This window comes from Scyliorhinus canicula, chromosome 16, assembly GCF_902713615.1.
Source record: "Scyliorhinus canicula chromosome 16, sScyCan1.1, whole genome shotgun sequence".
Classification (NCBI taxonomy): domain Eukaryota; kingdom Metazoa; phylum Chordata; class Chondrichthyes; order Carcharhiniformes; family Scyliorhinidae; genus Scyliorhinus; species Scyliorhinus canicula.
In genome coordinates this window covers 128,222,199-128,249,802 of record NC_052161.1, presented here as the reverse complement: position 1 = coordinate 128,249,802, position 27,604 = coordinate 128,222,199, and the positions used below count along the sequence as shown (strand labels likewise).

At 42.1% G+C, this 27,604-nt stretch overlaps 1 protein-coding gene across 8 annotated transcripts in view; it reads left to right on the top strand.

Annotated features, from left to right (window-relative positions):
- prkcz (protein kinase C, zeta) overlaps positions 1–27,604 on the top strand; it is a 643,052-nt gene that overhangs the window by 501,565 nt on the left and 113,883 nt on the right. For all 8 annotated transcript variants that reach the window (XM_038773788.1, XM_038773787.1, XM_038773793.1 and 5 more), the window contains 2 exons: positions 2,582–2,661; positions 16,963–17,052. In XM_038773788.1, coding sequence (XP_038629716.1) covers positions 2,582–2,661; positions 16,963–17,052 — 170 coding nt within the window. The remainder of the gene's footprint in view (positions 1–2,581; positions 2,662–16,962; positions 17,053–27,604) is intronic.

Below are 27,604 nucleotides of genomic sequence, written 5' to 3'. Positions count from 1 at the left end.
ACCTCCACGATCTATGTAGATGAATTCACAAGCTGCTCTGTTCCTCTACACTTCAGTATCCTGCCATTTACTGTGTATTCTTTTATCTTGTTTGACCTCCCTAAATGCATTAACCGGTCCATTGATATCTGCTTGGAGTCAACATCTTTCCTTCTCACCATCAGCTCTTATGGTCAATTCTCACATCATCTGTAAACTTCCTTTTCATGCCTCCTAATGTTAGGAACTGGAAATAGTTTTATATGAGGTATATTTGTATTTGTGGCTGTTAGGAACAAGATATATCTTAGCTCATCTAAATATGCGCAGCCGGTCTGAGGGCGTTTTCTCCTGGCTCCCGGTGAGGCCTTACCCGGGCACTGATTAGTACTGGTCTCCCCAAACGGAGACCCAGCGTGATGGCCAATCAGGGGGTCTCGGAGAACATTGGAGGTCCCCCGGGTGGTCGTGGACAGGGCATGCAAATGGGCACCCTGGAAGTGCCAACCTGGTACCCTGTCAGAGATAAAGATTCACCCTAGATCACTTGCAAACAAACATACTTTCAAGCACGCATCTACCTACCCTAAGGCTTTCCATTTACCACAATACTTCTGCAGTTGGCAATCTGTTCAACCACTCTCTCACTTCCATGCTTGATTATTGTGTTGCCAGTAAAGCTCTTGCTCTGTCCCATCCCAATTGATCCCCTGGTTTGACCCCCCATTTTTGCTTTCTCCTGCCCAAAGAGTGCAGAGTTTAAGTTAATGTAACATGTAACTAAAATTTGCTATCCACTGGACCACATCAGACATTCTCTGACTCAGGCCTCCTTGCCAAAAACATTGACTATTGTAATGTTATTCTGTAGAAGAGCAAAGAAAACTTGACTTTTCACCACTATCAACAAGTTGACTTTGCCTCATTGTACTATAATTTTTTTAATGTTTTGGTGCTCTCTAATAATGGATTCCAGCATTTTCTCGGTGACCGACATTAGTCTAACTGGCCTACAGTTTCCTGCTTTCCATCTTTTTCCTGCCTTGAACAGAAGTGTTACATTTGTGGTTTTCTAATTCGCTGGGACCTTTCCAGAATCAAGATAATTGTCAAGGTTACCATATATAACATCCAATATATCCACAGCCACTTCTTGGAAGACCTTATGATGCAGGCCATCAGTTCCAGGGGACTTGTTGGCCTCAAATACCATTTGTATTCTCATTATTCTTTCTCTACTGATAGTGATTGTTTTACCGCCCCCCCCTTCCCCCGGCCTTTTGCCACTTAATTTTCTGCTATTCTTGGAATGCTTTTTGTCTTGCACTGTGAAATAGATACAACATACCTTTTTAAAGCTTCTGGATAAAAGCAAATTAGTGCGGATGCTGGAATCTGAAACAAAAGAGAAAATGTTGGAAAATCTCAGCAGGTCTGGCAGCATCTATAGGGAGAGAAAAGAGCTGACATTTCGAGTCCGATGACTCTTTGTCAAAGCTTTCCCAATTCTGATCTGCCACTAATCTTCACATTATTGTTCACCATTTTCAATTTAATATCACCCTTAACTTCCTTAGTTAGCCACAGGTGGTGCATCCTTCTGATGGAATATTTATTCCTTGACAAATGATACCTTTGTTGTGAGTTATGAAATATCTCCTTAAATATCTGCCACTGCTTCTCACCTTTTAGCCTGTTTCCCTACTTTAGCCAACTCTGTCTGCATGTAATTGCCTTTATTTAATTTTAAGAAACTAATTATGGACCCACGTTTTTCATACTCCAACTGTGAAATTCTACCATGTTACAATCTTGCCTCGAGGATTCTTTATACGAGACCTTTTATTATTCAAGAAAGAGATACGTTTTTATTTAGATTTTAATGGCATCAAGGGTATGGGGACAAAATGAGAATATGACATTGAGATACAGGATCAGCCATGATGATATTGAATGGTGGAGCAGGCTCGAAGGGCCGAATGGCCTACTCCTGTTCCTAGTTTTTATGTTAACTTAGTGTGCACATATTTTTATTTTATTGGGGTTTTTTTTGGAATATCAAGATCATGTGAGGCAGTCAATCCTGAGAAATGAGACATGTACTCACATTGATAGCAGTTAGTTGCAAAATGTGCTTCTTCTAGTTTACCCCCAACAAAATGTTTTCAGTCCAGCCTCAGAAGAGTATCCCCTGTTCCAATAGTGTAATATTTCCATTGCCCATCCAAGCTGTCCTTATAAACCTCCTTGAGTGGGGCTGACAATTTGCACGCCATCTTGTGGGCAATTCTAAGGTGCCAACATGTGCTTACTCAAACTGATTTTCCAGTCAAGGAATTCATTTGAGATGTCATGGCAGAAGAAGAAAATCCCATCTCCGTAATCTTGTCTATTGAATGTTTGGTCACAGAACTGAAGAATTAAATCTATCCTATTAAACCATCCTGTTTCTTCAGCTATGGTTAAATGCCATGTCATGCAGTCTGGCAAAAGAAGAGAAACCTGAAGACTATTTTTAAAATTTTATGTATAAAATGTTTAAAAACAGTACCTGTAATAAATCCAGGTAATATTTACCACGGTTTTTTTTTAATCTTTGCAGTTATTTTGGAAAAGCCTATTCGAATCCCCAGATCACTTTCAGTAAAAGCAGCCAGTGTCTTAAAGGGTTTTCTAAATAAGGTAAGAGACTGATTGTTCAAACTTGGATTTGAAACAAAGTATCCATTGCAATCCAAAGATAATAATGTATTTGAAGAAGGTGGTTCAAAGCAAACTCTTGACACAATTGTTCAAGATGATACATATTCATGATCTGAACCTTGGTGTACGGCACAATTTTAAAATTTGTGGATGATACGAAACTTGGGAAAATGCTGAACCATAAATGTAGAACTTCAATAGGGCATAAACAGGTTGGTGCAATGGGCAGGCAAGTGGCAGATGAAATTTAATGCAGAGAAGTGTGAAGTGATTCACTATGATAGAAAGGACGCATGGAGACAATATAAAATAAAGGTACAATTCTAAAGGGGATGTAGGAGCAGAGGGACCTGTGCGCAGAAATCATTGAAGGTGGCAAGACAGGTGGAGAGTGTAGTTGATAAAGCAGACAGCATTCTGGGCTTTATCAATAGGGATATGGAATACAAATGCAAGGCAGTTATTTTAAGCATGTGTAACACATTGGTTCAGCTTCAGCTGGAGAACTCTGTCCAGTTCTGGGTAGCAGACTTTTGGAAAGATGTGAAAGCATTCGAGAGGGTGCAGGAAAGATTCACAAGCATGCATCTAGGAATAAGGAACTTCAGTTCTGTAGAAAGATTGGAGATGTTGGGGCTGTTCTCCCAGGCGGCACGGTAACACAGTGGTTAGCACTGCTGCCTCCACTCTGTGGAGTGTACACGTTCTCCCCGGGTCCTCCGGTTTCCTCCCACAGTCAAAAGATGTGAAGGTTAGGTGGATTGGCCATGCTAAATTGCCCTTTAGTGTCCAAAAGGTTAGGTCGAGTTACTGGGTTACAGGGATAGGGTGGGCTTAGGTGGGATGCTGTTTCCAAGGGCCGATGCAGACTCAATGGGCCACATGGCCTCAGCTGCACTGAAAATTCGATGAAAAATACATGGCTGCAACAATAGTTCAATAATACAATTTTCCATGCAAGCTGTACTGTGAACTATTTAGAGTGGGGCTGGCCGTTTCATGCTGTCTTATTGGAGCTTGTGTAACGAGGAATTGATGAGTCCATAAATATTGGAACAAAATCTATTTCATTTATAGGTACACTGAGGCAGCTTTTTCATTTGTATGCTGTACATGGTTAGGCCAAACTGCAAATTATTTTTAACCGAACATGCATTTGCCCTGCTAATGCCCATGGTAAACTATATTATCTTTATCTTTCTTAACCCACTACCTAATGTGAAAATACTGGTCTGAATTTTCAACAGTCGTTGTGGTGTTTTGGGGAGAGACGAGCAGGCTGGAACTTTGTGCTGGTTTTCATGCATGGTCCTGCCTTCGAGCCATTTCCAAATGGCAGTGTTTGCTGCCAATGCTACACATGCACAGTTATATGCTGATGATGGGCCTAGGTTTAAAAGCCGCCATGTTTATGGGGGGGCAATGTGCAGCAGTGCACATGTCATCACTGGCAGCAGGAGGAGAGAATGTTGTGAATTTCTATCTTGGACTGACAGTGATGGACTTTGGAAACACGTTTTACAGGGGATGAGAAGAGACAGATTTGCAGATGGGAAACTAAAATATTTTCTTCATGGATATTTTGCTGCAGTCATGTTGGTCAAAGTTTTTAAACTCTACCTCTTTATCCCAGTAATGTAAGTAGGTTTCTGTGAGGATTAGACTATATTGCCTCATCTAACAATCGAAATCCACTTCCAATATTGGGATAGTGAGACAGAGTTTAAAAACAGTCACTGACAACTGCAGTAAAATATCCAGAAAGGAAAGGGTTTTAGTTTCAATCTGAAAATCCTTCCCTCCCACTTCTGCCACTCTTGAGATCGAGGCTGCAGGCTCCAGCAGTGATGTCACTGGCTTTCTGTGGATTCGTGGACAGGCATCAGTAGCCATCTTGCACAGCAATATTCCGTTGGCAGGACATCGTTTTCAAATACACTTGGTCAAGTGTGAAACAGCTACCTGCTCGTAAGTAGCAGATAGCCAATAAAGGCAAATTAAAGACTGACTATAAGGTCCCTCACTCATGTGACTGGAAGTTTCCAGATAGTAGATAGGCCTCTAGTGATGGTTGAAACACGGTTGTGATAAAAGATGGCCTCTCGACTATAGACAGGATGGCTACACTCCAGAATCACTTAAACACACCTCTCCTTACTGATATCCAGAGATGGTCAAAGTAGTGGTCACAGTCTGCCCTTTTGGGGGGATTTCTCCTCCACAGTGACAGCCTGGTAACTGTAAGTTTTTTATTATTTGAAAAGGTTTAAGGAGCCACTCGTTCCCTTACCTGCATTTACAGACGGCCTTCTCAGTGTTGGAGGGCCCCCTATTGGCCCTCCAGATCTGGAGTTCACTTCCAGTCTTCATTTAGATGTTGAGCTGCCCTCTTATCATTAATTGGTCATTCCTTTGAAAAATCTTGTCAAGTCACTATTTCCAACACTGCATAGGGTTGGGTCCCAAATTTAATCCCAGCATCAGAATTGCGACCCCAAAACAGAAATTATGCCTACTATTTGATGTTATAAATCCAAATGCTATTGAAATGAACACTTGTTTCATTGGAGCATGGCCAGAATGAAAATGTTTGGATCAGAGGGCAGCACGGTAGCATTGTGGATAGCACAAATGCTTCACAGCACTAGGGTCCCAGGTTCGATTCCCCGCTGGGTCACTGTCTGTGTGGAGTCTGCACGTTCTCCCCGTGTGTGCGTGGGTTTCCTCCGGGTGGTCCAGTTTCCTCCCACAGTCCAAAGATGTGCAGGTTAGGTGGATTGGCCATGATAAATTGCCCCTTAGTGTTAGGTGGGGTTTCTGGGTTATGGGGATAGGGTGGAGGTAGGGGCTTGGGTAGGGTGCTCTTTCCAAGAGCCAGTGCAGACTCGATGGGCCGAATGGCCTCCTCCTACACTGTAAATTCTATGAAGATGTATGAGTGTTGGACTTTGCCATGGAGAAATTCCACTTGGGAAGTTAAACTAGGTCAGATTTTGAAATCATATATGTTCCTAGTGTAAAATCACATTTAAACAACAAATGAACCTAACTGTATAACACACAAGCAATGAACAGCTTTGGACTGAACTAAACATGAGGTCCCAGAAGTTGGTGTTCCAATATAGTATAAAAATGAATTCTTACTACTGAGAAGGAAAGACTGATTTGCATTTATGTAGCACCTTGTACCTCCCAGAAGCATATTCAACTGCTTTGCACACAATGAATTGCTGAAATTACAATGTCAGCAAACCCCTCAAACAGGAATTAGCTGAACAACCAGTTGAATTGTCTTATTATTGGTGATTGTTGTGAAAGAAATGTTAGTTAAGTCATTTGAGAAAAGATGTTGCCCTTCAATGAAATGTCCACCTGATCCAGTTTAATATATTTATCAACATATTAGAGTTGTTAGCAAAGTTAAAACACATGGAGTTAAAAGGGCAGTAGCAACATGGGTAGATAATTGCAAAGAGACAGGAAGCAGAGAATAATGTTTTTCAGACTGGAGGGAACTTAAAAGAATGGTAAACCGATTCAATAATAACTAAGGGGTGATTTTCCGGCCACATTATCTCAGCAAATAGCTGGGAGAAGCCTGAAACAATTTGCACTGGACGCAAACCAGTTCACGATGTTCCTGGGCTCACCTAGCAAGGATTTACCATTCTTTTAGTCTGTGCCTTGAGAATCACAAGTTGATGCTTAAAATTGTTCATGATTTTGAACATGAACCTATGAATTAGGAGGAGTCCAAAGTTGCGCAGAATGGTGGAATGGCCATCAGTGAACCTGATTGACTTTTAATATTCAAAATTGACTTTGCGCCGAATCTTCCAGGAAAGTGCTATGTTCCCACCCGTCAGTGTGACGTGGCACTGATGGGAATCAGTGCTGGTCTCCACAAACAGAGACCAGATGTGATGGCCACATCGGGGGCTCGGAGGCTATTGTAATCTCTGGGTGGTCAGGGACATGGCAGGGCAGTGCAACCTGGCAGGGGCCTGAGGGGGCAGGACTTGAAGGGGCAGCAGAAAACGTGCCAGTTTTCTGACTGAGCCTGACACTTTTCCATTTTTGGGTGGACATTCCGCCCTAAATGAAGGAAAACAGTAGAAGGCTATGGGGAAAGAGCAGAGTATTGGGAATAATTGAATAACTCTTTCAAAGAGCTGGCAGAAAATGAAAAGCATGATGAACAAAATAATCATCCCCTCTGCTGCATTATTTCACGATCCTGTAATCATGGAATGGGTTAGGGTTATCCACCGATGCAGCAGTCTAACCTACTGTACAGCAGCCAGGAATAGAGTTTGTGTCATTACCTGGGGTTAAGCAGGTCATCGGACACTAATGAAACCTTAAGCAGCTCATGGGTCACTTACAAGACTGGGGGATTGATATTCCCAAAGGACAATGGAGAATATGCACTCCCCCCACCAACTGAGGGACGGGGCATGCCTTTATACATCCTTTATACATCCTTTATACATCCTATATAAAACTGGAGGGCCATGGACTGTGAGCTGGCTCCTGTAGTAGAGTAACTTCTCTGTACTCTTGTTCTGTTGCATTAAACATTTTCCTTTTGATTCAACCTGTTCTGCTCGGCGTGGACTCCTTTCCGACCTTATAATAGTTTGTGCCAGAGACAGGAATATTATCTAGTGAGCGAAGCTGAGACGCGATGTAAGACAGAGAAGGAATAGACATATTTGCTGTATGTCCTAAAAATAATCAAAATTTGGCTTCACAAGCTGAGAGGATGAGTATGCATCCATTAACATGTTGAATTTACTCTACTAACAGTAAGAGATGTTTTTAAAGTGTATCTTCACATCAGACTTTTTTTTAACCCTTGATGGAATAGTGGGAAGTGGTGGAAGGATTCCCAATTTGATTATCAACCCGTTTTGTAATCTCGGTAGATAATGTTAACATTGCCTTAGTCTTCAGTGAACTCAGTAAAAAGTCTTACAACACCAGGTTAAAGTCCAACAGGTTTGTTTCGAATCACTAGCTTTTGGAGCGCAGCTCCTTCATCAGGTGATGAAGACGTGGGTTCCACAACCACATGATTAAAAAGTAACAGCTTGCATTATGGCCCAAGGATGTTCCAAAGTACAAAAACAATTATAACACAATCAAGCTCCCACAAACAGCAATGTGACAGACAGATAGTTGTGGGCATGATGGGTTGAATGGCCTCATTCTGTGCCATAACTGTTCGAGCATTCTCTGGCCAAATAATAATGTTGCGGTTAAGAGCTGGTGAGGGGTTGAATGTAGGTTAAAGGGCTGAGTTGATTTCCAGGGCAAAATGTTAGTTAAGGAGTGAACATTGGCTCAGGACTGGATGGTTAAAGGGCTGGATGTGAACTGAATTGCAAGCATCAATGTCAGTCTTGTCAGTCTTATGCAGACTATTTGAGGTTGAGTATTCACTTAACTCACCCTCTCCGATACCGTACCAAATAGTTGCTTTGCACAGATACTGCCCAGAATAATTAAAAGAGTGTACATTTCTACACAGAAATGGTAACAGAACTGACACACTTGTAGCTAACTAACTGTTTGAAGACCTTCACAGTGGATTCCAAAACTGAAGGCTCTTTTTTAAAAAAGCAAAACATTATTTATGACCAAAGAGGTTTTATGGGTAAGTACCGGTCAGTGATCTACTCGCATATTAGCATCTCCCTAAGCTTGTTAAAGCTAAGTGCTCAAAAATTGAACATGCTCATTTTTGTTTAAGCCGTGTATATTTTGCAGAATAAAATCCATGGGACTTTAAGTTTGTGGATGCATTCTATAATTGATAGCAGGAGACCCAGATTTCACTCTCAGCGGCGCCCAAAGTACAACCAAGTTGGGCTTCATTAGTCCAGATTGGCTTTATAGACCTGCTGGAATGTCATACAGTTAAAAAAGTTCACTCTTGTGATTTAAGATAATCTGCATCTCTCTATACCTTTTAACACTCTCTTAAGTACCTTTTTATGCAGCTTTTTCTTTGTTGTGTGGCAAAGAAAATTAAAAATCTGAACCTTTAATTATTTTTGAATGTAGTGCAGAATTCCTACAGCTGTTCTCAAATTATCAGTACCTTTCTGTTAAGGGGTCTTGTGCACATTTGACATGCTGTCCATAAAACTTTTCTGCTTTGGGTGTAATTAAATGGCTGTTGACGATTGCGTGGTGTTGAAATGTATATTTTTCTGTAAAACCCTACTGCATTTTCCATTTAGAAAAGCACGTAACAAGTAAAAGCCGTGTGAAAGAGCTGGGGGTTTTTTTAATTCTCCAATAATTTAGTGAACTTCACTCTCTGTCCACTAATTCATACAAGATATTATGGGTTGTTTTGGTTTAGTCTGCTGTTCCATTTTGCCAATAGCAGATGTCAGTCTGGGAGACCACAGGACTAAGAGCTTCACAGCTGCTGCTTCCAATTTGCTTCTATATAGAGCAATTGTGGTGGTCAGGGCTGAGCTGGTCCACAGTACATCTGTCACCTTCTAAGTGTTTTGAGACCCAAGTGCTTTGGTACGGTATGGCACGGTAGCACAGTGCTTAGCACTTCTGCTTCACAGTGCCACGGACCCGAGTTTGATTCCCAGCTGTGTGGAGTCTGCACATTCTCCCTGTGTCTGCGTGGGTTTCCTCCGAGTGCTCCGGTTTCCTCCCACAGTCCGAAGATGTGCAGGTTAGGTGAATTGGACAGTCTGAATTCTCTCTGTGTAACCGAACAGGCGCCGGAGTGTGGCGACTAAGGGATTTTCACAGTAACTTCATTGCAGTGTTAATGTAAGTGTACTTATCCCCACTTTTGACTATGATAACATTTCTGCATCAAAATTGTAACAAAACTAACACAGAACAATGTCCTGAGATTTTAAGAAATTCTTATCGGGATCAGCACGGCGGCACAGTGGGTTGGCCCTGCTGCCTCACGGCGCCGAGGTCCCAGGTTTGATCCCGGCTCTGGGTTACTGTCCGTGTGGAGTTTGTACATTCTTCCCGTGTTTGCGTGGGTTTCGCCCCCACGGCCCAAAGATGTGCAGGTTAGGTGGATTGGCCATGCTAGGGGCAGCACGGTAGCATGGTGGTTGGCATAAATGCTTCGCAGCTCCAGGGTCCCAGGTTCGATTCCCGGGTGGGTCACTGTCTGTGCGGAGTCTGCACGTCCTCCCCGTGTGTGCGTGGGTTTCCTCCGGGTGCTCCGGTTTCCTCCCACAGTCCAAAGATGTGCGGGTTAGGTGGATTGGCCATGCTAAATTGCCCGTAGTGTCCTAAAAAGTAAGGTTAGGGGGGGGGGTTGTTTGGTTACGGGATAGGGTGGATACGTGGGTTTGAGTAGGGTGATCATTGCTCGGCACAACATCTAGGGCCAAAGGGCCTGTTCTGTGCTGTACTGTTCTATGTAAATTGCCCCTTAATTGGAAAAATTTAATTGGGTACTCTAAAATGTTTTTAAAACAAATTCTTATCGGTATAACACAACCGGTGAAGAGTGGTGTGCCTCAGGGGTCTGTGCTAGGACCAAAATGTTTCACAATATATATTAATGATCTGGAAGAAGGAACAGAAGGTGCTGTTGGTAAGTTTGCCGATGATACAAAGACTTGCAAAGGGACAGATAGTATTGAGGAAGCAGGGGGCTGCAGAAGGACTTGTACAGGCTAGGAGAGTGGACAGATGGAATACAATGTGGAAAAGTGTGAGGTTATATACTTTGGAAGGAAGAATGGAGGCATAGACTATTGTCTAAATGGGAAATGCACAGGAAATCAGAAGCACAAAGAGATTTGGGAGTCCTTGTGCACGATTCTCTTAAGGTTAATGTGCGGATTCAGTATAAGGAATGGTTGAGGACTCTGGGTCCGTACTCGTTGGAGTTTAGAAGGATGAGGGAGGATCTTATTGAAACTTACAGGATACTGCGAGGCCTGGATAGAGAGTGGGCATGGAAAGAATGTTTCCACTTGTAGGAGAAGCTAGAACCAGAGGACATAATCTCAGACTAAAGGGACAACACTTTAAAACAGAGATGAGGAGGAATTTCTTCAGCCAGAGAGTGGTGAATCTGTGGAACTTGTTGCCACAGAAGGCTGTGGAGGCGAAATCACTGAGTGTCTTTAAGACAGAGATCGATCAGTTCTTGATTGATAAGGGGATCAGGGGTTATGGAGAGAAGGCAGGAGAATAGGGATGAGAAAAATATCAACCATGATTGAATGGCGGCACAGACCCGATGGGCCGAGTGGCCTAATTCTGCTCCTATGTCTTATGGTCTTAATAGTGCTATCACTTTCTGGAAATTTCTGGAAAATCTTTTACAGATGTTTAACAAAGGAAATGTACATTGTTAAATTTAAAAAGTTTAAAAATCTTTGCTGGGATGCTTTTATTAAGTTTCAGCCGAAGATTAATTGACGTTCAAAACAATTACCAACAGCTAAAGAAGAAACCAGGAGAATTTAAATGTTTGTTTGCAGTTATGTTAGTCACCAAATCAGAATAAACTTTTTTTTAAAAATCTTTTTATTGGTATTTTCAAAAATTATATACATTGCCGTTCGTTTTCATTTACTGTACAATACAGACTAGAAACATTTTCATTATTTTGATTATCCCCACTGTTAACATTAGAAATATGATATGAAATTAAAATGTGTACTTGCAGAACTTGCAATTATTCTGTGCTCCATGTAATGACTTTGCTATTCATTTTACCATGCCAAGTCGAGCATGTTGCAGGAATGAAGAGTGGGAACAAAAAAGGAATGTTGAAAATAACTATTTTAACGAAATGTTTGTTTTTGTTTTAGAAAATGATACCTTCCTTCATCCCTCCTTCGCCATTCAACTCTTGTGGCCAAAACAACCGGCAGCTTGTTCCCAGACCCATAGCTGCTTTTGGAAAGCCACCAAGGGACACAAAAGATCAGCCAGTCCCTGAGAATTCCATATTGGTTGTTTCTCTTCTCCTTTCCCTCGGTAGATAGTATGATTGAGTCTGGGATTCTCCATATTCCAGGACACACTAGTAGACATCTCACATTTGATTTGTGGTAACTGAACAAATTCTAAATGACAGCTCCACTTTGAAGATATAATGAAAAAGAAAAACTTGAAAAAAAATCAGACCGACCAGACTAAACTACTGTGATGAATGAAGGATGCCTGGGTGTGTTTGGCTGCAGTGGTCACGGTTTTAAAAATGATTTTGTTCTGCTTCTAGGAAGCAGCAGGTGAAATTGACCAAAGGCATGTGGGTTGACTGGGGACATCAACCCACATGTACTTTTGCAGCTTTCAGAGATCATTTGTTTTTCAGCTTGGGGAGATGAGGTCATTGCTGGGTGGAGCCCAGAAAATCAGAGATCAGTTTTCGGGGTCAGGCAACTCTGATCTGCCTGACCCCGAGTCTGGGATTGTAATACTTTTAAGAGTCATTAAGAAATTAGCCAAGAAAGCTATTACAAATGGATGCAATAGTTTCTATTTTTCCACACAAATGTTACTATCAACCCCAAATTTGCAGGTTTATCAATTCAGCTAGTGAAAATGCACTTGCGTCTTTTCAGAAATTACATCCTTCCTTCAAAATTAGATATTTTTCCTCTGATATTACTTTTTCCTTTGGTTTATTTGTGGAATTTGTTTGTCACAAATTAGACATTTGATAGAATGTCTTGAGATCCTTTGAAAAACATGCTTACGACATATACAGCCCAAATAAGGGAACTTAAAGTATTTTAAATTATTAAATTACTCAATTTTTAAATCTTAATTTGTTTTCTGGTGTACAACTGGTCATTCAACTCCACTGCAAAATTTTGTAGAAATTATGGAAAATGATTTTGCAAACAGATCACGTCTGCTTTTATTGTAATCAGCAGTCAAATAATTGATATTGTTTGGAGATAAGTAACTGGATATAAATATTTTGAATAAACTACTGAATGAGAATTTGGGATTCTTAACTTTACTGGATATATAGGTTAGAGACGGAGGGCACTTGTTTGTCTGCAGTGGGAGTGTTCCAAGGCCTTCCCCTTGGACCAATTTAGAGCTTGCCCTTTTAGAAAAGGTATTTGTCTTTTGTTAATCCTTTCAAAAATGCGTATCCATTGTGGGTAGTTTTTGTAATTGGCAAATAACAAAATTGCCTACTTACCAGGGTGGTGTTCAAGAATTGGCTGCAATCATCCTTAGAAAGCCAAGTCTGTGAAACAATCCATTCCTCCTCCCCTGTATTCTCTTAATTTTAGGTTGGATCAAACCTGAATTCCATTTGAAAACCAATCTCCAATACACAATATCAGCCTTGCATGTTATGCATGACAAATTACTCCGAACTTCTGGTAAGATGTCCTCTGGGGTGTGCTTCATATCAGGATTATTTCAGAGACCATTCAGTACGGGAAGTTGAATTTTCCACTCATCACATTGCGGATGCCACATCTGCATTTTATTCTCTGTTCCCTTTTGTTCCTTTGCCCTATTGTGTGCCTCTCGTATAGTAATATGATCCTCCACTTCTGCCCAAAGTGTTAGAGCACTTGTGAAGGGAAAAATTCAAATATTGCCAAAGTATTTTCCTCCAAGTGGCACTTACTCAGCAATAACCTGCTTAGTTTGGACTCTGACAGGGCCACCCAGCTCCTGGTATTATGCCTTGGTCCAAACATGGACAAAGGAGCTGAACTCAAGCAGTGAGTTGAGATTGACCATTCTTGACATCAAGACAGCATTTGACATGGTGTGATATCAAAGAACCTTAGCAAAACTGGAGTAAGTGAGAATCTGGGGAAAACTTTCCATTTGTTAGAGTCATATGTAGCACAAAAAGGGCAGCACGGTGGCGCAGTGGCTTAGCCCTGCAGCCTCACGGCGCCGAGATTCCCAGGTTCGATCCCGGCTCTGGGTCACTGTCTGTGTGGAGTTTGCACCTTCTCCCCGTGTTTGCGTGGGTTTCGCCCCCACAGCCCACAGATGTGCAGGTTAGGTGGATTGGCCACACTAAATTGCCCCTTAATTGGAAAAGATTAATTGGGTACTCTAAATTTATTAAAAAAATAAAAAATATGTAGCACAAAAGGAGATGCTTGTTGGAAGTCAATCATTCCAGTCCTGGGACATTGCTGCAGAAGTTCTCACGGCTCACTCGTCTTCAGCTGCTTCATCAATGACCTTCCATCACTGACAAAGTCAGAAGGGTGGATCATCGCACAATATTCAGCATTATTTGTAATTCCTCAGGTACTGATGCCTGACTGCATATGCAGCAAGACTTGGACAATATTCAGGCTTGTGCTGATGATGGCACAAATTTTACTAGCCATTGAAGTGTCAGGTAATGGCCGTCTCCAACTAGACAGAATCTAAGCATCTCCCATGAAATTCCATGATATGGGCTGAATCCCCCACTGTCAACATCCAAGGAGTTAGCATTGATTAGAAACTGAACTGGACCAGATATACATATACTGTGTCTCCAAGAACAAGACAGAGCCTGGAAATTCTGTGATGAGTCACTCACTTCCTAACTCTCCAAAGCCTGTCCACCATCTTGCAAGGCACAGGTTAGGAGTGTGATGGAATACTCTCCACTTATCTGGAAGAATACAGTTCCAATAACACTCAAGAAGATTGACACCATCCAGAACAAAGCAGTCCACTTTATTAATATCCCATCCACTACTTTCAACATTCACTCCCTCCACCACTGATGCACAATGTAAGCAGTGGTGCACCATATGGACTACAGTGGTTCAAGAAGGCGGCACATCACCATTTTCTTGAGTGCAATTAAGGATGTGGCCAGTGCTGCCCACATTTCTAATGAAAGAGTGAAAAGAAAATGTGTTGAGTGCTTTTCGCACATTTATTATGCAATATCATGTTTTGCACACTTAGTTTGTGATATGTTGAGCTGTACTAATAGTGTTTGAACCTTTAAGTGGGTTTATGTTGTAACCGTACGATAAAAAAAATACATTAGTTGAGTAGTCAGCAATGGGCAAATGTATTAGATTTGTTATTCCAGTTGCACATTGTAAAAGTAAAAGAAAGGTCGCCATAATCCCAGATGACCATCGGCTGCTTTCCCCTTTTTGGGGGGGAAAGCACTCCTTTGGCAATTTAACATGAGGATCACCAAACCTCAGGTGAGGGGCCAGGTTGAGAAGGTGGGCCTTCATGAATAACCTCAGATGGTATGGGAATTGAACCCGTGCTGTTGGGCTCATTCTGCATCATGAACCAGCTGAGCTAACTTGTGCTGACTTTCCTTTTTGCAATTGATTAAAAGTTGAATAAAATATATTTCAAAGGCATTGAATTTGCGGTGGTTTAAATCAAATGATGAAACTGTTTGAAATATTTTGATATATGTCTGAGCAGCTAAATTAAGAATCTAGAACAATAAATTCACTTAATAATGGTGGGAAAGAGGTTGCTCAGGAAATTTTGGGGCTTTTTTCAGGGTATAAGTTAAATTTAGGGAACAGCAAGTATTTTGTGGTGCCTTCTCCAGGGGAGGGAGAGTGGGAGGGTTGCTATTCCGGGTAGTGACAACTCATTTTAGGTATTTGGGGGGTGCAGCTGGCGCGGGACTGTGCACGACTTCATAAGCGTAACTTCACAAGCCTGGGTGGGGAGGGAGAAACACTTGATGCGATGGGGTAATTCAAAGATGCCAGATAATGCTTAGAATGCGAGCATTTGCAGGTAATTAAATCTTTACACATCCAAAGATAGGGGTAACCCCAGGTTAAAGAAGTGTGAATTGTCTCAAGCCAGGTCAGTTGGTAGGATTTCGCAAGCCCAGGCCAGATGGTGGGGGATGAATGCAGTGCGACATGAATCCCAGGTCCCGGTTGAGGCCGCACTCGTTAGGAACTTGGTTATAAGTTTCTGCTTGCCGATTCTGCGTTGTCGCGCGTCCTGAAGGCTGCCTTGGAGAACGCTTACCCGGAGATCAGAGGCTGAATGCCCTTGACTGCTGAAGTGTTCCCCGACTGGAAGGGAACATTCCTGCCTGGTGATTGTCGTGCGATGTCCGTTCATTTGTTGTCGCAGCGTCTGCATGGTCTCTCCAATGTACCACGCTTCGGGACATCCTTTCCTGCAGAGTATGAGGTAGACAACGTTGACCGAGTCGCACAAGTATTTACCGCACTCGGCCAACGTTGTCTATCTCATACGCTGCAGGAAAGGATGTCCCGAAGCATGGTACATTGGCGAGACCATGCAGAAGCTGCGACAACAAATGAACGGATATCGCGCGACAATCACCAGGCAGGAATGTTCCCTTCCAGTCGGGGAACACTTCAGCAGTCAAGGGCATTCAGCCTCTGATCTCCGGGTAAGCGTTCTCCAAGGCAGCCTTCAGGACGCGCGACAACACAGAATCACCGAGCAGACACTTATAGCCAAGTTCCGCACACGAGTGCGGTCTCAACCGGGACCTGGGATTCATGTCGCATTACATTCATCCCCCACCATCTGGCCTGGGCTTGCAAAATCCTAACAACTGTCCTGGCTAGAGACAATTCACACCTCTTCAACCTGGGGTTACCCCTATCTTTGGATCTGTAAAGATTTAATTACTGCAAACGCTCGCATTCTAAGCATTGTCTGGCATCTTTGAATTGTCCACATACATGTTTCTGGAACATACCTCTTCATTCACCTGAGGAAGGAGCAGTGCTCTGAAAGCTAGTGTTTGAAACAAACATGTTGGACTTTAACCTGGTGTTGTAAGACTTCTTACTGTGCTCACCCCAATCCAACACCGGCATCTCCACATCAGGATAAGGAACGTGGTGCTCCAAATGGGGTGGCACGTTAGGGTTATGTTTGGTTGTAGTTAAAATGTTGAAAATTTAAATAAAAGTATTTTTCAAAAAATGAAATGGAAAAGTTGTTAACTGTTTCAAAACTCTGTCAAATTTCCAGTAATTAAAGGAGTAATTATATACCTTGTTCTCATTATAGTAAAGGTTAAGTCACCATAGTCCCAAATGACCATAGGCTGCTTACCCCCTTGAGGGGGTATCCAGAAGATTAAGGACATGTGTGTGCTACAACAAAGATACACACAATGGTGAACATACAACATCAAATACCAGCATTTCAGCTGTTCAAACTTTATTTTAAAAGTATGTGTTTACTGGAATGCATTTATAACTTTGGTATAGAAATTGGACATGTTCTAATCATCTCTGAGCAGTTATTACTTTGCATATTATTTGTTTAACCTGTTCACAGGATCCTAAAGAGCGACTTGGGTGTCATTCGCAGACTGGATTTGCTGACATTCAGGCTCACACCTTTTTCCGCAGCATAGACTGGGATCTGGTAAGTACTACATCTCTTTGACAAGCTGTCAATCATTTTCTATCCATCATAGGCAGATGTGCTCGCAGATGTCAAGTCCTACTATTCAGAGATAATGAGGTAGTGGATGCCCTGTGGTGATGGAGCTGTTGTTGTCTTATTTCTTCAAAACAGATAAAAGCATATTACTCTGATGTAGCTGGCTTGTGCAAGAATAATGCTAAACTTGTCAGAATCTGAATGGTTACACAAAAGCAAAAAGTGTGGATCTTGGAAATTTGAACTAAAAACAAAATATGCGGGCAGCACGGTGACGCAGTGGTTAGCATTGCTGCATCACGGTGGCGAGGTCCCAGGTTCGACCCCGGCTCTGGGTCACTGTCAGTGTGGAGTTTGCACATTCTCCCCGTGTTTGCGTGGGTTTGACCCCCACAACCCAAAGGTGTGCAGGGTAGGTGGATTAGCCACGCTAAATTGCCCCTCAATTGGAAAAAATGAATTGGGTACTCTAAATTTATAATAAAAAATGTTGTGAAATTCTCAGTTGTTCAGGCAGTATCTGTGGCGAGAAACTGAGTTCACATCAATAACCTTACACCTGTTTCTACTAATTATAATGCAGCCTTGAACTTTAATATCTGTGTCTGGAACTTTAAACTAGGACCGAATTTCTGAATCCTATCCAGTGAAACCAGGTTTGGACTTGTGAAAACACGTGTTAGATACATGCACACTCGGAACAGTAATTTTTCTTCTGAACAGATTTATTGTTGAATAAATTATTTGTATTGCACCCAGTATTGAGCATTTCTCTCCACAAGGGCACTCTTACTTCACAAAACCATTCATCTCCAAGGGAGTTTATTTTTGGTAAAGATGAAATAGAGAGCAGGGAACTCTAACGACATGTAGAATTTGCACACACTCGATTGGTTTTTCACATGGTGAGATAGCTAAAGATCAATTTATGGAGCAAAGAGTCGGAGATTCAAATGGTCCCTCACAATGACAGGTCCAACATTTTCTGTTTATATTGATGCAAAATGGTTCTTTTAGGAAAGTGATTAATAATTCTGGAGCTATTTTAAATTGCAGTCAAATCTATCAAATGTCTGCTGTAAATGAGGCCCAGCATTGTTTTAAAAGTCACAATAGATCTGCTGAGTTAACCGCCGATTTCTAATTCTGCAATGGGGGTATGTGGTACATTGACACCTTTTTAGATAGGTTTATTTTACAGTTTTTAGGTTTGCAGTTAAAAATGAGTAGATGGGTTCTCTTGGTGTGATTTTTTTTGTCATTTCTGCTAATATAAACACCACAGGATTTAGCATACTGCTGCTGTTATAATGAATGTAACAGTTGGAGCAATTGCTTGAGGAGAAGTGAATGATTTGATTAAAGACTAGTGTGCAGTGAAAATGTTGCCGTTGCCGATTGATATTCGTATTACAGCTGCACTAGGAGAACCTGAACATTCACCAATAATCTGGCTGACAAAAGTGACCAAGGTGGCAAATTGTAATTATTTGGCCTTTGTGAATCAAAGTGATGCCTCTACTGCCACTATCCCAACCCCAGCAAAATTAATAACTCAATCCAAGTAGTTTTTTATTTAAGAAAGGAAAATCTAGATGAAAAAGCATAGCTCGGGCAGCATGGTGGCGCAGTGGGTTAGCACTGCAGCCTCACGGCGCCAAGGTCCCAGGTTCGATCCCGGCTCTGGGTCACTGTCCATGTGCAGTTTGCACATTCTCCCCGTGTTTGCGTGGGTTTCGCCCCCACAACCCAAAGATTTGCAGGCTAGGTGGATTGGCCACGCTAAATTGCCCCTTAATTGGCAAAAATGAATTGGGTTCTCCTAAAAAAAATTTTTAAAGAAAAAGCATAGCTCAAGGTTCAGAGGAATCAGAGAGAAGACCAGGCAAATTGGGAAGTAATAGTTGGGTGATGCCAAGCTTGGGTTCTAAGTTAGTAAATTGCAGGAGGAAGACTGAGCAAGTTAAGAAGTTGCACAGTTTTGAGGTCCAGGAAACCAATGAGAAATGGGAGATATGAAAGAATTTTCATTTTTACAGAAGGCAGATAGGAAACATGCAAATTATATATTTGTAATTGAGTAGGACGAACAAAACTTAGAAGAACACGGGTTTATGGTCATTTTGATGACATAGAGAAAGACGGGTAAGGTTGTACGTTAAGTGTCTGGATAATGACTGATAGATAATGAGAGCTTTCAAAGTTAATCTGAAAAAAATCTGAAATTTCTTTGAATTTTACTGAATTTTATTCTGAAGAGTATTTTCACCTTGATTCTTATGGATGACTTGGTTTACAATATAAATTCTCAGTAGGATACCTTGATTGCTAGCTTGAATGTTTTCTTCTATCGGGGTGTGCATATCAATCCATGCATGCGCACTATTGTGGCTCCCTGCATCACCTGCAGGAGGTGGTCTGCAAAAACAACCTACCATGCCAATAAATAGATTGCTAGTGTACGAGCCATCTGAGGAGAATCCTGCCTGCTTTATGCTGCAACACCTGTAACTTCATCTTGATGTGAAAATTACCCTTCAAGGGTATTTCTTCAGTCTAGTATTCTTTTGGAAAGTGGAATTTTTGTCTGGTCATGCTGTGATTGGAAGGAAGGTTCTAATAGATGCTGAGTTCATTCTGGAATCCAACTGGTTGTGTAAATGAGGTACTGAATGTCCCACAATCTGTCACAACGTCACTTTAAGAACCTTTGTAGGTGGCCTGTTAATATCTTGTCAATGCTTGCATGACTTACTTTCTATTGGGCTGTTCAAGATTCCATATTTAGATTTTCTTTTGGGTGACATTGTAAATGGGAACAGAGTTGCAATTCAACCTCCTAAAATTATATTTACTTGTTGAAGTTGCTTCATAGATATAAAATGAGTAGCTAAATGTTCAGTGTTGATGTGCCAAAAATATGTTCACCTGTAGCTCTTAAAGGTGGAAACTTTGTTCTTGGAAACCTTTTACAAATGAAAGAGATTTGCATTGTAAAATGCTGATCAGAGGAAACATTCATGCTATGATCCTTATGGAATCATTGATGAAGTTGCTTTGTGGATCTAAAAGAGTAGCTAAATGTTCAGTGCTGATGTTGCAAAAATATGTTCACCCTTAATTCTTAAAGGTGGAAACTTTGTTCTGGAAAACCTTTTATAAATGAAAAGGATTTGCATTGTATCATACTGAATAGGAAACAATCATTCACGCTACGTTCCTTATAGAATCATGGGCCAGAAAACCCAGTCCATGGAATCCTAGACGCTTAGAGCACAAAGAAGACCATTTGGTCATTTGTGCCTGTCCTAGCACTTTTTGCAAGTGCACTTAGTTCCACATCCCCACCTTTTATATATAATCCTACGAGTTCCTCATTCTTTCCATCTATCAAACTCCCTTTTAAAATTATTTATGGAAGCAGCTCCCATCATCTTTTTCAATGGAGTGTTCCAAATCCCAACATCTTCCTGCTGGATCTTTGATTTTACATTTGTGTCCTCTAGTTATTGACCTACTGGTCTGATGGAATAATTATTTTCACTTCCTACTCAGTGAAAACCTCGGTTACATCTCCTTTTAAACTTTACTGTTCCAAGGTGAACAGTTCCAGCTTTTCCAACCTTTCCAGTCGTGGGCCACTGTGTTCTGCAAGAGAGTGTGAAATGCTCAAGGAGATCCCAGACCCGTGTCATGCTCCTCGTGTGCGATGTGGGAGCTCAGGGACATGTCCACTGTCCCTGGCTCCTTCACGTGCAAGAAGTGTGTTCAGTTGCAGCTCCTGTTAGACCGCTTGACGGCTCTGGAGCTGCGGATGTGTGAATGTGTCTCTAATTCACTTGTCTCTCAGTCCGGAAGAAAAGGTCTCGAACACGTTCGTACTTTAGAATATTCTTTATTGCGATCGGGGCAGCCCTCTAGGTATTCCAAAGAAACACCTCTGAGTGTGCCAAAGTTTTGCTCAAAACATCCTGTCTTTATATGTTTTTTTTAAGGGGCTGTCCCTTACATTCACTTGAGCTTGCCCCCATTACAAAGCATAGTTTGTTTTTGCCATGGTTTCGATACATGATTTTACAGACTTTGAGGTTATCTATTGGCACATGAGTATATAGCAATTTTAGCATAAACAGCAGGTGTTAACCATAATTGCAAGCGGCTCCCACATTTCATATTCCGTCATCCGGCCATCTTCCTTGTTTCTCAAGGCTATTTGGCTTACAGTCGTGAGTCGGCTCACTAATTCAATAATAACTCCCTTATTTGTAACTTTCCACTAATGTGTCCCATTAATTCTGGATTGTTCTAGCTATTAACCCTTGCTTCACATTCTCAGATGGACTCACTTTGGAGCATCCGCAATGCTGAGGAGGTCGTGGATAGAACGTTTAGCGAGTTGGCTCGCAAATTCAATAATAACTCCCTTATTTGTAACTTTCCACTAATATGTCCCATTAATTCTGTATTGTTCTAGCTATGAACCCTTGCTTCACATTCTCAGATGGACTCACTTTGGAGCATCCGCGATGCTGAGGAGGTCGTGGATAGCACGTTTAGCGAGTTGGTCACGCCGCAGGTGAAGCTTACTGAGGAAGATAGAAAATGGGTGACCAAAAGACAGAGCAAGAGTAGGAAGGCAGTGCAGGTGTCCCCTGCGGTCATCTCCCTGCAAAACAGATATACCGCTTTGGATACTGTTGAGGGAGATGGCTCACCAGGGGAAGGCAGCAGCAGCAAGGTTCATGGCACCATGGCTGGCTCTGCTGCACAGCAGGGCAGGAAGAAAAATGGCAGGGCTATAGTGATAGGGGACTCAATCGTAAGGGGAATAGACAGGCGGATCTGTGGACGCAATCGAGACTCCAGGATGGTATGTTGCCTCCCTGGTGCAAGGGTCAAGGATGTCTCGGAGCGGCTGCAGGACATTCTGGGGGGGGAGGGTGAACAGCCAACTGTCGTGGTGCACATAGGCACCAGCGATATAGGTAAAAAACGGGATGAGTTCCTACAAGCGGAATTCAGGGAGTTAGGAGTTAAACTAAAAAGTAGGACCTCAAAGGTAGTAATCTCAGGATTGCTACCAGTGCCACGAGCTAGTCAGAGTAGGAATGTCAGGATAGATAGGATGAATGCGTGGCTCGAGAGATGGTGCAAGAGGGAGGGATTCAAATTCCTGGGGCATTGGGACCGGTTCTGGGGGAGGTGGGACCAGTACAAACCGGACGGTCTGCACCTGGGCAGGACTGGAACCGATGTCCTGGGGGGGGGGGGGGGGGGGGGGGGGGGTTTGCTAGAGCTGTTGGGGAGGGTTTAACTAATGTGGCAGGGGGATGGGAAACGATGCAAGAAGTTGGAAGGTAGTAAAACAGGGACAGAAGCAAAAGGAAGTAAGAGGAAAAGTGCAAGGCAGAGAAGACAGTCAAAAATCTAAAAGGGCGACAGTACAAGGTACAGTGACTGAGGGGAGCTCAGTGAATAGGCCCAGTAATACTAAAAGGAATAAAACTGGAGATGTTAAGATTCAAAACAGAGGTAAAAGAACCAACATAAGTGTACTTCACCTGAATGCTCGTAGTATTCGGAATAAAGTAAATGAGTTGATGGCACAAATCATCGTGAATGACTATGATTTAGTGGCCATTACTGAAACATGGTTAAAGGATGGTCACGACTGGGAGTTAAATATCCGAGGGTATCAAACTATTCGGAAGGACAGAGTGGATGGTAAGGGAGGTGGTGTTGCTCTGTTATTTAAGGATGACATCCGGGCAATAGTAAGGGATGACATCGGTGCTATGGAGGATAAGGTTAAATCCATTTGGGTGGAAATCAGGAATAGTAAGGCGAAAAAGTCACTGATAGGAGTAGTATATCGGCCACCAAATAGTAACGGTATGGTGGGGAGGTAATAAACTAAGAAATAACTGATGCATGTAGAAATGGTACAGCAGTTATCATGGGGGATTTTAATCTACATGTCGATTGGTTTAACCAGGTCGGTCAAGGCAACCTTGAGGACGAGTTTATAGAATGTATCCGCGATAGTTTCCTAGAACAGCATGTAATGGAACCTATGAGGGAACAAGCGGTCCTAGATCTTGTCCTGTGTAATGATTCATGATCTCATAGTTAGGGATCCTCTCGGAAGGAGCGATCACAATATGGTGGAATTTAAAATACAGATGGAGGGTGAGAAAGTAAAATCAAATACTAGTGTTTTGTGCTTAAACAAAGGAGACTACAATGGGATGAGAGAAGAACTAGCTATGGTAAACTGGGAGCAAAGACTTTATGGTGGAACAGTGGAGAACCTTCCAAGCGATTTTTCACAGTGCTCAGCAAAGGTTTATACCAACAAAAAGGAAGGACGGTAGAAAGAGGGAAAATCGACCGTAGATATCTAAGGAAATAAGGGAGAGTATCAAATTGAAGGAAAAAGCATATAATGTGGCAAAGATTGGTTGGAGACTAGAGGACTGGGAAATCTTTAGGGGGCAACAGAAACCTACTAAAAAAGCTATAAAGAAGAGTAAGATAGAGTATGAGAGTAAACTTGCTCAGAATATAAAAACAGACAGTAAAAGTTTTTACAAATATATAAAACAAAAAAGAGTGGCTAAGGTAAATATTGGTCCTTTAGAGGATGAGAAGGGAGTTTTAATAATGGGAGATGAGGAAATGGCTGAGGAACTGAACAGATTTTTTGGGTCGGTCTTCACAGTGGAAGACACAAATAAAATGCCAGCGACTGATAGAAATGAGGCTATGGCAGGTGAGGACCTTGAGAGGATTGTTATCACTAAGGAGGTAGTGATGGGCAAGCAAATGGGGCTAAAGATAGACAAGTCTCCTGGCTCTGATGGAATGCATCCCAGAGTGCTAAAAGAAATGGCTAGGGAAATTGCAGATGCACTAATGATGATTTACCAAAATTCACTAGACTCTGGGGTGGTCCCGGTGGATTGGAAATTAGCAAACGTGACACCACTGTTTAAAAAAGGAGGTCGGCAGAGAGCAGGAAATTATAGGCCAGTGAGCTTAACTTCGGTAGTAGGGAAGATGCTGGAATCTATCATCAAGGAAGAAATAGCGAAGCATCTGGATAGAAATTGTCCCATTGGGCAGACTCAGCATGGGTTCATAAAGGGCAGGTCATGCCTAAATAATTTAGTGGAATTTTTTGAGGACATTACCAGTGCAGTAGATAACAAGGAGCCAATAGATGTGGTATATCTGGATTTCCAGAAAGCCTTTGACAAGGTGCCACACAAAAGGTTGCTGCATAAGATAAAGATGCATGGCATTAAGGGTAAAGTAGTAGCATGGATAGAGGATTGGTTAATTAATAGAAAGCAAAGAGTGGGGATTAATGGGTATTTCTCTGGTTGGCAATCAGTAGCTAGTGGTGTCCCTCAGGGATCCGTGTTGGGCCCACAATTGTTCACAATTTACATAGATGATTTGGAGTTGGGGACGAAGGGCAATGTGTCCAAGTTTGCAGATGACACTAAGATGAGTGGTAAAGCGAAAAGTGCAGAGGATACTGGAAGTCTGCAGAGGGATTTGGATAGGTTAAGTGAATGGGCTAGGGTCTGGCAGATGGAATACAATGTTGACAAATGTGAGGTTATCCATTTTGGTAGGAATAACAGCAAACGGGATTATTATTTAAACAATATAATATTAAAGCATGCCGCTGTGCAGAGAGACCTGGGTGTGCTTGTGCATGAGTCACAGAAAGTTGGTTTACAGGTGCAACAGGTGATTAAGAAGGCAAATGGAATTTTGTCCTTCATTGCTAGAGGGTTGGAGTTTAAGACTAGGGAGGTTATGTTGCAATTGTATAAGGTGTTAGTGAGGCCACACCTGGAATGTTGTGTTCAGTTTTGGTCTCCTTACTTGAGAAAGGACATACTGGCACTGGAGGGTGTGCAGAGGAGATTCACTAGGTTAATCCCAGAGCTGAAGGGGTTGGATTATGAGTAGAGGTTGAGTAGACTGGGACTGTACTCGTTGGAATTTAGAAGGATGAGGGGGGATCTTATAGAAACATTTAAAATTATGAAGGGTATAGATAGGATAGATGCGGGCAGGTTGTTTCCACTGGCGGGTGAAAGCAGAACTAGGGGACATAGCCTCAAAATAAAGGGAAGTAGATTTAGGACTGAGTTTAGGAGGAACTTCTTCACCCAAAGGGTTGTGAATCTATGGAATTCCTTGCCCAGTGAAGCAGTTGAGGCTCCTTCATTACATGTTTTTAAGGTAAAGATAGATAGTTTTTTGAAGAATAAAGGGATTAAGGGTCATGGTGTTCGGGCCGGAAAGTGGAGCTGAGTCCACAAAAGATCAGCCATGATCTCATTGAATGGCGGAGCAGGCTCGAGGGGCCAGATGGCCTACTCCTGCCCCTAGTTCTTATGTTATGTTATGTTCTTATAATTGGTTTGGCTGATGTGGCTGCCTAGGTGGTGTGTGTGCGCATGGGTGTGAAGCTTGCAACAGTGTAAAGTACGTGAGGGTGAGGGGAAGCTGATGAATGTTAGGTATACTGAGCATTCAGGAGGCTCCTGGTGTAGTTCGTAGAGTTTGGCATTTTGCATTCACTAACCTTGACCACTTTGAAGTTATTGAACTTCTTGTGACACCACATTCACGTCCTCGGAACTTGATTACTTGCATTATCCTCTATGGCTATCTGCTCCCACAACCTTAAGAACATGTGTTTGGAGGACCACCTTACCCCGAACAATGCAGAACGTCTCTTTTCCTTTCAACTAACACCAAGACCTCTGGTGTACTGTTTGAAAATCTTGGGAGCCTGCTTTCTGTACTGTAATGCTATTTTTCACTCTCTTCAGGACAGATTCTCTTCAACCATGAGTCCCAGCACCTGCTGTAGCAACAATGCATCTGCCCTTTAAGAACCCAGCTTTACGTTTTGCTCGCCGTTCAAGATATTGGTCCCTTGCTGATGTGTCCAGAAAACGAACATTATAGACAGAAAGATCTTGGAAATGAGCAGGCAATACAATGCTGCCTTCATTGCAATCAAGGGGCAGAGGTTAATTTTGCATGGCAATTACTGCTTATGGAGGCTATCCAAATTAGCCCCCATGTCTACTTGGTCTGGAAAAATTGGTTATTTAGTTTGACCCTCTTATCTGCTGTAGGTCTGTATTGAACACTTTAAAATAGTGCTGAAACTGTAGTTTTTGTTGCATTATGTAGTTTGGAATAACACAGGCTGCCACTTGGTGCCGTTTTAAGTAAAAGATGCTCCAGACTTTGAAATGAGTTAAATGTGTTTATTGAACTATTAGCACAGTTCTCAATGAGTTTGACTCTCTGCTAATCTAATTGTAGTAACTCAGTCTAACTGAACCTGCTTGCTCTAAGCCACGTGCTGGGGTGTGATGCTGAAGATACACCCTGTCTCACTCTGTAGGTGTTGGTCTGTGGAAAGAGGCGGAGTGTGAGTGCCTCATCCCTTTGATAGTGAGATACCACCCCTGAGTGTCCTGACTGCTCATTAGCTGTTAACTGCATGTTTGCATATCATGACAGTTTTGTTTTATATTAGAACACCATGGATTTGATTCCAGTTCAGAGAATAAGGGTGGTGAAGGCTTTGATTTTTAATTGGCAGCATAAGGATTAGCATAAGAAAAGACCAGCTCTTGGAGCTTTTCAATGCCACTTTGGGAGTCCCTCTTATTCCAGACCCTTTCTATCCCTTCATTCGGTGGCATTATGTTTTGGCTCAGTATATTGCAATGTGGCTTTATGTTAGAATTGAAGATACCAAAAAGCTGAGATTTCCTCTCTTATAGCGGAAAGTTGATGTTCAGTTGCGTTACTCATAGAAACGTGGGTTTTTTTTTAAAATTGGCATGTCAAATAAGACAAAGATAAACAAAGCACTCTGGATTAAAGTCACAGTGTATGCTGAACCCATGGCTATGGCAATTCAGCTCCCTTATAACCACTTTCCTTGTCATTTGAAGAGTTGAGTTGAGGTAAGTTAAAATGTATTTCTTATGGAATGATATTACACTTGCCATTCCATCCAGAATTTGAGATTAAGTTTTGTCCCACAAAACACCCGTACAATTTAAGTAGAGAATATTATTGTGGTTGACTCGAGTCGTGCATGTTTTGGATGGTTTCGTTACCTCTGGCTTCTTTCCTCTCGTGCAAACTATTTTCTCAAACTTCTCTTCCCTGTCCCCTCCACCCTCATATCCAGCAATCATTTCATGGAGCTCATGGATGACTTTGTCACGAACATCAAGGCTGTATGATCAGCTGACTCTGTCGTGTACCTCCTTCCGCTAGCCCTCTTGGCCAAATTTCCCATTCAAGTCCCATTCACCTATTACCCCAGGTGTTTGCGAACCTTCATTCTCTTGATTTTAAAATTTTCATCCTTATTTTTAAATCCCTACATGACCTAGCCCCTGTCTATCTCTGTAATCTACGCTAAACCCACAACCTTCTGAGATATCTGTGCTTTTCAATTCTGGCCCATTGAGAT